The following is a 12,528-nucleotide window of genomic DNA, read 5'->3' on the forward strand; positions in this document are numbered from 1 at the left end:
CCAGATTTCTCCTTCTATTTATTCTCTCTGCCTGCCTATCCCTTTCTCCTGCCTAGCTATCGGCCGTTCAGCTCTTTATTAGACCAATCAGGTGTTTTACACAGGCACAGTAACACAGCTTCACAGAGTTAAATAAATGCAACACATCTTTGCATCATTAAACAAATGTTCCACAAAATCAACAAATGTAACACATCTTAAAATAATATTCTACAACAGTTTCATATAAAAATACTTAATTTTTTTTTTTTTTTCAAGACAGAGTTTTCTCTGTGTAACAGTCCTGGCTGTCCTGGAACTCACTTTGTAGACCAGGCTGGCCTCAAACTCATAGAAATCTGCTTGTCTCTCAATGTGATGTTTTTGAAGATTTTGAACTTGTGAATATTAAATTTCCGACAACAACTTCTTACACTGACTGCATGTCATGGAGTGCACACTAAACCTTGGAGCTGCTCCTGAGCTGCCTCAGAGCCACAGGCAACTCAAAGCTTCTAAAAGTCTTAAGTGTTTTGTTTTGTCTTTAAAGAAAAAAATTTCCCCTAAATCCACAAAATTGAAGTCAGATTCCAAGTGTTTCCAATCCATCAAGGTAATATTTAGCAAAGCAACCAGCTGGCTTCACTGGACTTTGCTTCTGAATGCCAGTTACTGGAATAACTCCAAAGACAAGTTTCCAACCACTTAGCATTTCCTTCTCCAACAGGAAAAGTGGTGAGTGCTTCTAAAGCTGAAGGAGATCAAGTACTCAGCACAGTCACACAGTGAGCAATTAACCCAAGCTAGGTGGACCCCTAACCAACAATGGAGAAACGACTGTCTCTGGACAGACACGCAGCTACACATCCGTATCACTGTGCAACTGGGAAGCTCAGGACACTTCTGTACTTGGGCCCCTCACGCTTCTTCATCTAAGAGTAGATGCTAATTTTGTAAACAAAAGGTTACAGACACTTAGTTAAATATATCTCCTAGGTGTGTCACAATCTAAAATCAACCCCCAAACCCACAAAACATGCCAAATATGTCATCCCAGCACTTGGGATACTATGACAGAAAAATCACAAGTTCAAGGCCAGCCATGGCTATGAATAACAACACCCTCTCTCCAAAACCAAACTAAAGCACCAATAGTACTCACACACACTACACAAAGGTAACATACACCTTACAAAGACACACGGTTAAAAAAATTTAGTTCTAAACAGATCGCTTATATTTTTAATTTTTACACAGAAATCATAAAACACAGGAACCCTCAACTGCTCATCTGGGCTAGTTCTAGAAATATGCAAATTTTTAAAAGAACTGATCAAATGTAGAAAACTATGCAGTAACCACCCCAAACTCAAAATACAATCACCTGTTTTAATAATTAAAATACCACATGGATTATTCCCAACTATTAATACTGTTTTCAGATCTTCCAAGTTATAAAACACCAGGACTCTACTTTTATTATCTTGTTTTTTATCTTCATTTTATATTTTTTATTGTAAATATCTTAGTAATCTTCACATTAAAAATTTCAGAATGGAGTCAGAGTCTTTAGCAATGGGACAAATAACTTGCTCCCACTCCATATCTTATACAGAATCTCTGCTCTGTTCATGAATATCATCACCTAGTTCTCACAGCCAACTAAATCAGCTCTCAGCACGACAGCACAGCACCCAAGCCGATTCTCGAAGCTCAAATATCACATAAAGATTAGGAAAACAGTGGTGCTTCAGTTACAATGCTGGTCTACCCGAAGCAGCATTGCAGCACAGATAAGGAAACCCCTTTCTCTTCTGGAAACACGACCAACTGCTAAGTTAAGCAGGCTGCCCAGGTTCTCATCTTATATAGTCCATCTTTCACTTGGTTAAAAGAAAAGTATTCTCTCTCAAAACCCCTGAAGTCCACCCCAGGTAAAACAGACCTATCTAAATATGTCTCCTGTGTTTTACAATTATTTTCTTACAGAGTTCCCTTGTGGTACCTAAAAGAAACAGTAACTTACTCCAGGGCAGGTCTCAGAACTCTGACTTTTAATGCTTCTAATATTCGATTTAACTCCACAAATGGTTCTTTCTGACTTGGGTCCACAGACAGCCCAGATTCCTAAAAGGAAAAGGAACGCAAACAAACAAAAACTTGTTAGTATATTCATTCAAATTGACAAAGGCTGAGCTAGATTATATAGTACAGGGCTGTCAAAGCTCATTTCCTTTACCATATACTGTGGCAGAGACTGTCCCACCACTATGCTTCTGTCAATTCTGAGCTGAACACAGACCACGGACCAAAGCTGGGTGTGGTTCTGCACATTCAAGCCAATGAAGTCTAAGTACACACTCTTTCCTGGGGCACAAGGTGCAGCTGCAGGTCTGGCCACAAGGAGAGGAGGAAACACTGGGAACTGCAGAGCTACAAGGAGTGTCTAAGAACTTCATAGACAGATGCTATGAACCTCTCTTACTATCTCTCTTTCCATACAAGAAAAACAAACTAATTCTCAATGATATAATTTACTGTAAGATTTGTATGGGCACACACAAATACACCTCAAAAGGTACGAAGAAAGACCCAAGTACCACTTATTCCAACTGTTTCAAATAGAAAAGGCTTGGATTATAGATTCACTTTTAATTATTTTATCTTTTGAGTTCTTCATTTTTTAAACAAAAAATGCAACAGAGTGGAGTTTGAAGAAATGAATAAGGGACTGAATCCCAGCTCCTTCACAAAGGCTCCCCGAATGGCCCTAGGCCCATTCCTTGATTCTCCACACCTCACACTTCTCATGTGCAAAACATCAACAGTAACTGCTACTTCACAGTGGAGCAGAAAGGAGTAAGCAGGGTGTGGCTTGGAGGAAACACAACACACAGCAGCTACTACTATCATGACTTCATGGTGTTCCTGTCTAAAAGAAATAAGAGGAGCAATGCCCCCGCTGAAGTAAATTTTAGTTTGAAATTCATTTGATACAGTTTTACTAGATCATAAAAACAAACATTACTATTTTTGTGTCTTTCCTCTTCTCTGCTATATTAACATTTCCTATCAAAAGGGAAATATGAGTGGAGTAAATAGTGCATGCCCGTAACTGCAGCACTGGAAAGGCTGAAATTGGAATGAAGGACAGCCTGGGCCACATAGGAAAAATACCATCACTTCTAATATGTTGACTCATGACTAGAAACCAATCTATCAGACTCAGAATCAGAAAAGAGCAACTTAGCTGTTAAGCTTTCAGAGTATAATTTCTTAAGGAAAGGGTAATTCAGGTATTAAATTGCAGCACTATAATTTCTAAGAACTTAAACAATTTCCTAGCAACGAGCGCTACAAATCTATCTATAGTGTGACACAAAGCCTCAACTGCAGATAATGCAAACTCCACAGCATTGCCTTGTTCGGTTTCCCTCTGCTTGTTGGCACGTGGTTACCTGGCAGAGCTCCTCGGCTACATCCAGCATTCCTTGTCTGAAGAAGTGTTCCACCATCACCTCGTTGAGAAGCCGTTGGCTGTCTGCCTGCCAGCAGCCATCTATTCCCACACTGCTAATGTCAGAATCAAAATTCTAGAGGGGGAAAGGGGATAGAAAAGAATCACATATAGATGACTTTCTTTTTTCACCCCACCTAACAGAAAGAAACAAAGGTTTACATCTTACTTTGCTATAAGTACCCAATTCAACTCATCTGCACAATCACAGGCAAGTATTTTCCTAGCTTTCTTTTAAATCTTTTCACTCTTGGGGAGTACTGCTTGAATAGTCCCATACATTAAAAAATAAAGATAACTTGAGAAACACTTTGGGAAAATGTATAGATTTAACACTGACTTCTGTGAAACTGAAATCAATAGGCCAATTTCAGAATTTTCAGAAGCATGCTAAAGTAATCTGTTAAAAGTACACTGAATACAGCACTATCTGCAATGCAAAGGACAGAAACACACCCACATGCACATCTCCATCAACACAGGACTGCTAATAAACCACGCTGCAGGCCGACAGCTGCAGTTCTGAGGCTGGGAGTGAGGAGACGGGAGGGCCAGATGGTCAAAGGGCAGCTTACATATTCCTAGGCCTACACTGGAGCTATGGATACACAATTCTGACTCCACAGAGCACAGTACAGATTATGAAAACCGAGGTAAGGTAGGCTGGCTACTTAATAGTTAGTACATTCCAGACAGGTGTGAACTAAATTGAATCTGCAGCCTCCAGAAGACTGTCATCAGCATGGTGGAGGGCAGCACCAATTTGTCTGGCATACAAGGAACCAAGCACAGTTCAACTGGTACAGGAGAGGAAGTGATGAGCACCAAGGTCAAAAGGACAAAGGCTGAAACCCAAGACTTCCAAGCTATCAGTATAAAAATGTTCCAAAAACAAGGGCCAGCACTCTTTAAAAAAACAAAAAAGAACTTTTATTGCACGTATTTATGAAGGGGAAAGGAAACAGTCCCTATGGAAGTCAGAAAACAACGTGCTCTCTCTTTCTACCACAGGAATCCTTGGGATAGAACTCCAGTTGTTAGATTCTGAAGCAGTCTTCACTGGCTGAACCCCATCTCAGGCCCCAGAAGTCAAACATTCTTGAAAAGTCAGGGACACATAGTAAAGAATTAGAAGACACAGTAACCAAAATAAACTCACTAGACACACAGAAAAGCAGATACAAAGTGGCAGTGCAGGCAGCCAGCATATATAAATATTATCCAGTTTGTACAACAGAAAAACAAGACTCAACACAACACAAAACAAAACACAAATGAACAGAGCATCAATGATTAGGAAAATAACAAAAGATTTAGTTGGTGCCATTAGAGAATCAAAGGATGGGAAAAGAATTGCCAAAGAAATACACTCAGATACAAGAAGCTTGGGGAACTCCAAAAGGACAAGCTCAAAGAAATTCCACTCCAGAGCATCAAAATGCTAAAATCTAAACAAAGCAAAAATGAACCAAAGCCCAAGACAACCAGCCGATAAAAATGGCCTGTTGGGCTAAAGAGCTGGTTCAGTGACTAAGACTCATTCATATCCCAAACACCCATGTAGAGCTGGATACAGTAGCACACATCTGTAACGCCAGAGCTCCTATGACAACATGGGAGGCAGAAACAGGAGAATCCCCAGAAGTTCATAGGCCAGCTAGCCTGACATACACAGCAGGAGCAAGAAACTCTGTCTCAAATAAGGTAAAAGGCAAGAACATCTGAGGTTATCACGTGTGTATATAGATGTAAAGGAAAAACGGACTGTTATTTACAGAGAGACTATGATTTCAATAATTATAGATTTCTCAACAGAAACTATGGAGTTAAAAGAATATTTACATTTTTCTAGTAGCAAAAGAAAAGGTCAATATTCCCAGAATTATATATCCAGTAAAAGTATCCTTCAGAAAGGAAGATGAAATAAGCACTCTCAAAGATTTGTTACATCCATCGAGAGTGAAAAAGAGCCAGGTGTGGTGGCGCACGCCTTTAATCCCAGCACTCGGGAGGCAGAGGCAGGCGGATCTCTGTGAGTTCGAGGCCAGCCTGGTCTAAGTGAGTTCCAGGACAGCTAGGACTGTTACACAGAGAAACCCTGTCTCAAAAACGGGAGGGGAAAAAAAAAAAAAAAAGAAAAAAAGAAAGAAAAGAAAAACCAAATCTTATCATGGTCTCAAGGTTTTCTGCCTAGTTCACTTTTGCCTTCTTCGCCTTGCACAGGCACTGCCCTATAATAAGTCCTACCACTTAATTTTTAAAAACCACACAAATCAATGAGACGAGATCATCTGGATATAGGTGAAATTACAATTCTAGGCCACCACTGCTTAACTAGCCTAACCAATAAACAGGATATTAATTATAGACTATGAAAGAACAGACTGCAAGTAACCTGCCATAGCAATGCAAACAACATACTATTTACAATGACCAAGAGTGCTCCTTTCCAAAATTGAGCACATTCTTCATAGTGATGGTTCCTGTTTCTAGGTGTCCATGCAGGAGCCCAAGTAAATACATTAAAATCTGGAATCACTTAGGCAAAATGAAAGCCGAAAACTCAACATTGTTATGTCTTAATTCTAATATAATATTTTCCCTCATTTTTAATTTTTATTTACACTGACAATTTCATACATGTATATACTATATTTTATCATATTCATCCCCCACTTACCTTGTCTTATTGGCACTTCTAGACTACTTCTTCCTAATAACTACCCTCCTACTGCATGTCTTTTTCCCCCCCTTAATGAGTGAGGAGTTAAACTGAGGGTTACTTGCATGGAAACGACTATGGGTTATTTACTGGAGTATGGGTAACTTAACAGTGAGGAAAGATGATTCACATCCCTCCAGCAGCCATTAACTACCAAAAGCTCAGCTAGAGTGTGTGTGTGGGGGGGGGGGGGGGGAGGTCTCGGGAGCCCTCCCTCATCACTGTTTTCTGACACAACCTCTTGTGCTAGAACTTAACCTAACCAGTGGAAAAACCACAACTAACTTCAATGCAAAAATACTGCACATATGAACTTAGTAATGAACCACCATCACCTACAAAGGTTTTGAGTTTTGTTTCTGCTTATCAGAGACCCTACATTTGAGAGTTGACTCATGGCAGGTCACTGACACTTTTAAACAAAATAATTTCTATTTTTTTGTGCTGTCTATAATAACCAAAACACAAGAGTGGTGGTATTTTGCTCTTCTTCTGAACTCAACTAGTAATCCAAAGAATGATGAGGCTATTTTACTACCCCAGAGGCCATTCAAGTGAATGAAATAATGGGTATCTAATGATGTAATTTACTGCAAACTCAGGAATCTGCCTATAATTCTCCATATACATGCCTAAGCTTATGTAACAAGCAACAACCACTTAAGAGTTATACCCTTCCCCGATCTGTGAACAAACACAGCCCCCAGGGTGGTAATAACCTATCTAATAATTACTTCTCAATCTTATCCACCTTCTATAAACTTGTCATCAGATATTTAATTCTCCAGGAGAGAAAGAAACAACCATGGAAAATAAATATGCTTTCAAAGACATTTTTATTTGTTAATATGTATTATCAGTTTGCTTGTTTTTAGAAGCAGCGTCTCATGTAGCCCAGGCTGGCTTCCACACACTATGTAATAAATGATGACTTTGAAACTCCTGACCTCCTTCCTGCCTTCCTCACAAGTGCAGACTGAGTATACAGGCCTCATGCCTAGCATACTGTCAGATTAATAGTCATGATAGTCTCCTGCTGAAGGACTACACTTCCCAGCTTTTCTTGAGGACTACAGAAGTCATTTCTGCCCATATAAGAGGCCACATCCCATCTTCCTCTGTAGGCATTTTGACCATTCACTCATGTGGGTAATGAAGATGCCCCTTTGTCACGAATAAACATGGTCCTGTCTAAGGTCAGACCAAGACTCTCTTTCCACCTTCTCTTCCTTATGGCTGCTTCTAAAATAATCTAACAGTTATCACCAACAGTATCTGCTCACATAATAAAATTATTTGGGTAATTAATTTCCTTGAGATACATACTAAAAATAAATGCTGATTACTGAGAAAACTTTAAAAATAGTCTAGTATTTAAACAGTGTTACGAAGTTTTACAAGGATGCCCTTCATGTGTTTGCTTTCTAAAGGCTTACTATGGTTACTACTTCATGGGAAATAAAAAAGGAACAGCCCTTACAGTAAGCATATCTTTAGTCACACTGAAGCCCTGTAACAAAGTTGCTTGTCTTGGAAAGTAAGCAAGAACAATGCATGTTTCTGAGCTCCCATCTATCACTCATCTAAGCAACTAAGGAAGACAGGAAAACCTTTCACAGTTTATGTTCTGGTTGCACATAATAAAAGTTAAAGGCTAAATTATAAGTGGATGCTGAGGAGATGCAATATAAGTCAAACTCCCTCTGTTATACCTGCAGATTCTTACTCACTGTTGCATCAGAACTGGCATTCCTTCCAGCTTCCGTTACTAGGTGACCAAATACATTTACATGGCTACCCAGGAAATCAGCAACACTGTAAACCAGCAGAGGCGCTAATGTGAAGAAACATCTGTCTAGTATTAGCATCATCTGCTTTACTTTTTCCTTTCACCTTCTTCAAACAATGAGAACCACCTATATGCAGCACTTGGGAAGCAAAGACCACTGGATCCTGAGTTCAGAGTCAGCCTGGGTTACACAGGAAGACCCTGTCTCAAACAAAAAACCAAACAATATGCCAGGCATGGTGGTACACACCTTTAATCCCAGCATTTGAGAGGCTGAGGCCTGCAGATCTCTGAGCCTGGTCTACAGAGTGAGTTTCAGGACAGCCAAGACTACACAGAGAAACCCTGTCTCAAAAAATAATCAATAAAACAAAAAGAAGCCTGACATGATGTTCCTACTCAGGGAGGAAGGATTCAAACAAGGACCAAAAAAGGAAAAGCATATGTTCAAGGGCATGTCCACTTGTATAGGATGCAATAAAGCTTGGAAAAAGAAATCCACAACACACTAAATCTAGAGACTGAAGGGTGGAGGAGCACAAAACATCAAGAACCCATGAGACCTAACCAACCTATCTATGGACAGAGCTCATGAATACAACCAAATCAGTTTAAAGACTAGTTTTCATTGCTCACCAAATACATTCATAAATCAGTTACTAGCAGTTCATGGTAAAACAGTATTTGCTTTAATTCCTAAGTGTCAACTCTCAATGTTACTTTTAAGCTTCCCATCTACTTTGAAGAAGACTTGGTATATGACCCCAACAACTGCTGCACTGTAGGTCATTGCTGCACCAAGGAACTGTTTTTCTCAACATCTGGTTAATCTGGGTTAGAAATAGAGAGTGGACTCCAAAGGATTCTTAACAGAGTAAACAGACCTGGACTGGGAGAAGACGGCTATTCACACTCAACTTACAAAGATTATGTTCAGAAGAATACAGAAGCAAACCCTCCAATTGATGAGACAGACAGACTGAGGAAAACCACGGGCAAAAGAACACCAAATGCACAAAAGGAGGCAATCCTAATGGTCACATGTGAAAAGACACTTCACCTCCAAAGATAAGAAAGGTAAAGTGACTATGACCAGATGCGATTTCACATCCATCTGGTTAATCTTAAAAGATGTTAAAATCTGGCAATTGCAGACGTGGTGAGAAGTGAGGAACATGGCTGTCAGACATGCTGGGCAGGACTGTAAACTGGTGTAAACAAACCCCTCGGGGGAAATCTGGCAACACCTGTAAAGCTGATGCTAAGAGAAGTGAGGGAACAGGGCTGTCAAACATGCTGGGCAGGACTGTAAACTGGTATAAACCCACCCCTTGGGAAAATCTGGCAACACCCTGTAAAGCTGATGCTAAGGTGCAGGACCTGTGAGGAAATAAACCTGTACTTAAGCATAGACTAGACAGCAGTGCTTCACAAGCTATGGCTCGGAAACGAACTCGGTAGTGAAGCATCAGCAGTGGTATAGGTGGAAATACAGATGCCGACACTACCTTTCTGGACATCCTCGTACCTCCTCTGTACAATACTCACACTCATACCTCTGCTTTGGTTTTCAAAGTTAAGAGAAAGGTAGATAGAGTCACACTAGTGAGCTTTTACTTTATAAGCACAAGGGCATACTAAGTCATACCACATGCTGAGTTCTTAAAAATGTAAACATGCTCCATAATCTCCTGTCTGCCACATCCCTACCCAAGGATCTCACATTCCAATCGGCTGCCTCACTGTCTCCTTATTAGAACAGAACACAGAAATGTCAGTGATTTTATTCTCCCAAAGATGGCAAACATCTTTTACCATTCTACAAGGAGAGAAAGATACCTGTACACAAAGCAGGTGCTCCCAAGGCACTAAAGAACACTTCTCCCAAGGAATTCTAGTAGAGAAAGGGTCCTTAAAGTCTCAGATTTAGGTTTTAATCTCAGCTTTTTCTATATTCTCTCTGGCTCTAACATAAACCTCAGCTCCACATCCATGCTTGGATGGCACTTGTTGGGATGCAGATTAAGTTAAACAGTTGTTCAAGATGATATAAATAATGTACATGAAATGTTCCACCAACATTCTTCCAACAATAAATATCCAACATGTAATAGGTGATGATTCTGAGTCAGTCCATGCCACCAATTCTGATGCCGCATTTAAAATAGCTTTCATTAGAAAACACAAACTTTTAAAATTTTTATTGCTGCTGTTGTGTCTATATGATGTGTTTGTGGAAACAGGTAGATACATGAGTGTCATGGCACATATATGGAGGAATCAGTTCTCTCCTTCCATCCTGAGTTCCAGGGATCAAACTCAGGTGCTATGGGATGTCTTTCTGTACACTGTGAATATTTGCTGCTCTCATTGGTTAGTAAATAAAGCTGTTTTAGCCTATGGCAAGAAAGCTTACAGCCAGGTGGAAAATCCAAGTAGACTTACAGAGAGAAGGGCAGAGTGAGGGAGACGCCAACCACCGTCCAAGGAGTAGCAAGATGCCAGCAGACCGGTAATGCCACAGCCACATGGCTACTTATAGATTTATAGAAGAAATGGGTTAACTTATAAGACTAGTTAGCAAGAAGCCTGGGCCATTAGGCCATACAGTTTGTAAGTAATATAAGCTTCTGTGTGTTTACTTGGGTCCGAGCAGCTGCAGGACCGGGCGGGACAGAGGAAAACTTCCAACTACATTTGGTGCCCAACATGGGGCTTGAATTTATGACCCTGAGATTAAGAGTCTCATGCTCTACCGACTGAGCTAGCTGGACAGCGCACTGCACGTGGATTTACCTTTTGCTAATTTAAAAAAAAAAAATGGTTTCTGGGCTACATACTGCTTGATGGAGGCATAGACCCACTGCCCAGAGCTGGCAGTAAAAGTACCTCTGCCATATTGGGAAGCTGAGATGGGCGGAGTCAACAGCCAAAGCCGGCACTTCAGTCACAGCCACGCTGCAGTTTAAAGCAATGATCAAAAAAGAACTATAGATACACAAAAGACAGATTCAGATGGAATAAACCTCTAAATGGTTTACAATATATATATAAAAGATACATAGGCTTGAGAGAGAAAACAGAAAAGATTAGATAATCATAAAAATAAATATATATATATGCCACATAAAGATAGATATTACCAAGCACAAGGCCCTGGGTTCAGTCCTCAGCTCGGGGGCGGGGGGGGGGGGGAGATATATTACACAGAGAATCTGGATTATGTTGTCTTTGGGATTTTTTTTTTTTTTTCCTTCGAGACAGGGTTTCTTTCCGTGTAGTTTTGCACCTTTCCTGGATCTCGCTCTGTAGACCAGGCTGGCCTCGAACTCACAAAGATCTGCCTGCCTCTGCCTCCCAAGTGCTGGGATTAAAGGCGTGTGCCACCACCGGCTGGCTGGGATTTTTTTTTTTTTTAACTACAAAAAGACATTTGATTATAAAGGCTGCTAAATTAAACCAATACATATTTTTTTTCCAATATATATATTTTAAAGGTATCTTGACTTCAAAACTTGGATCTAAGGTTATGTTGCTTTGGAAAGGAGGCTCTGCTTTTGTTTCCACAGGAAACAAGAAGCTATGGATTTGTTCCAGGTTAAGATGGATCAGATTTGATCAAGCAGACCTCCTGAACCTTAACAGATTAACAAATTTGTTAACAAGGTTAACAGAGGTTATAGCCGGTCTTTCCAGGACTTGACCTTTATCCCAAATTTCCTCAGGATCCCCATAAGATTGCCAGCAACCCCAATCAACAGAAAGTAATATAAAAAGCTACACCCAAATTCCCAAAATATTATTTATATATGTTTACTTTTATTTTAAAGGGGACTGATTATAAATACAATCTCTTTCTAAAAAAGAAAAGGGGATATAGATATGATAGGATAAAAGGGTTGCTTATTGAATCTACTTTTAAAGAGCAACAACTTATTTGAAATGTTTTACATTGCTATGGATTTTGATTTATTGATACAAATTTAATTAAGAAATACAGATTGATGATTAGTCTTCTATGATAGTCAAATTTATAGTCATATTAGTTTCATTTTTTGGATATACAAAAATATATTTCAATTAGGTAGGCAATCTTCAAACACTTCAAAGATATACAGAATATGGCAATTAAAGTGTTGTAAGAACTTAAGACTTTTCCGGACAATGAGACACGTCTGCTCCTGGCAGCACCAATTACTTCAAAGAGGATGATGGACATCGAAGAAACTCATCATGGTGTTTGCTTTCTTTGTGGCAACAGTTAGCCACTGGGCAAAAAAATGTCCTTGCCTGGATTGCTTGACAGGATGTTGTATAAACTGGACATGCAAGACCCACAGAAAAATGACCACTGAATTCTGCCAAAACAAGGCAAGACAGTCCTTCAGGTTCCTGCTTTGCAGAGGAGACTACCAGATATTCTATAGGACACACAGAGAAGTGATTAAAACTCAAGGCCTATAGGCTAAAGATGGATGCCCCAACCTTGCAGAGGAACTCTGGATGACTGTCCAGGGAGCC

General features: G+C 39.9%; 1 protein-coding gene across 1 annotated transcript in view; it reads right to left on the reverse strand.

Moving 5' to 3' along the window:
* Rmnd5a (required for meiotic nuclear division 5 homolog A) overlaps window positions 1–12,528 on the reverse strand; it is a 47,178-nt gene that overhangs the window by 13,893 nt on the left and 20,757 nt on the right. The window contains exons 3-4 of the mRNA XM_059257942.1: window positions 3,438–3,572; window positions 2,006–2,106 (exon numbers count right to left, since the gene is read on the reverse strand). Coding sequence (XP_059113925.1) covers window positions 2,006–2,106; window positions 3,438–3,572 — 236 coding nt within the window. The remainder of the gene's footprint in view (window positions 1–2,005; window positions 2,107–3,437; window positions 3,573–12,528) is intronic.

This window comes from Peromyscus eremicus, chromosome 3 (genome assembly GCF_949786415.1).
Source record: "Peromyscus eremicus chromosome 3, PerEre_H2_v1, whole genome shotgun sequence".
NCBI classification, from domain to species: domain Eukaryota; kingdom Metazoa; phylum Chordata; class Mammalia; order Rodentia; family Cricetidae; genus Peromyscus; species Peromyscus eremicus.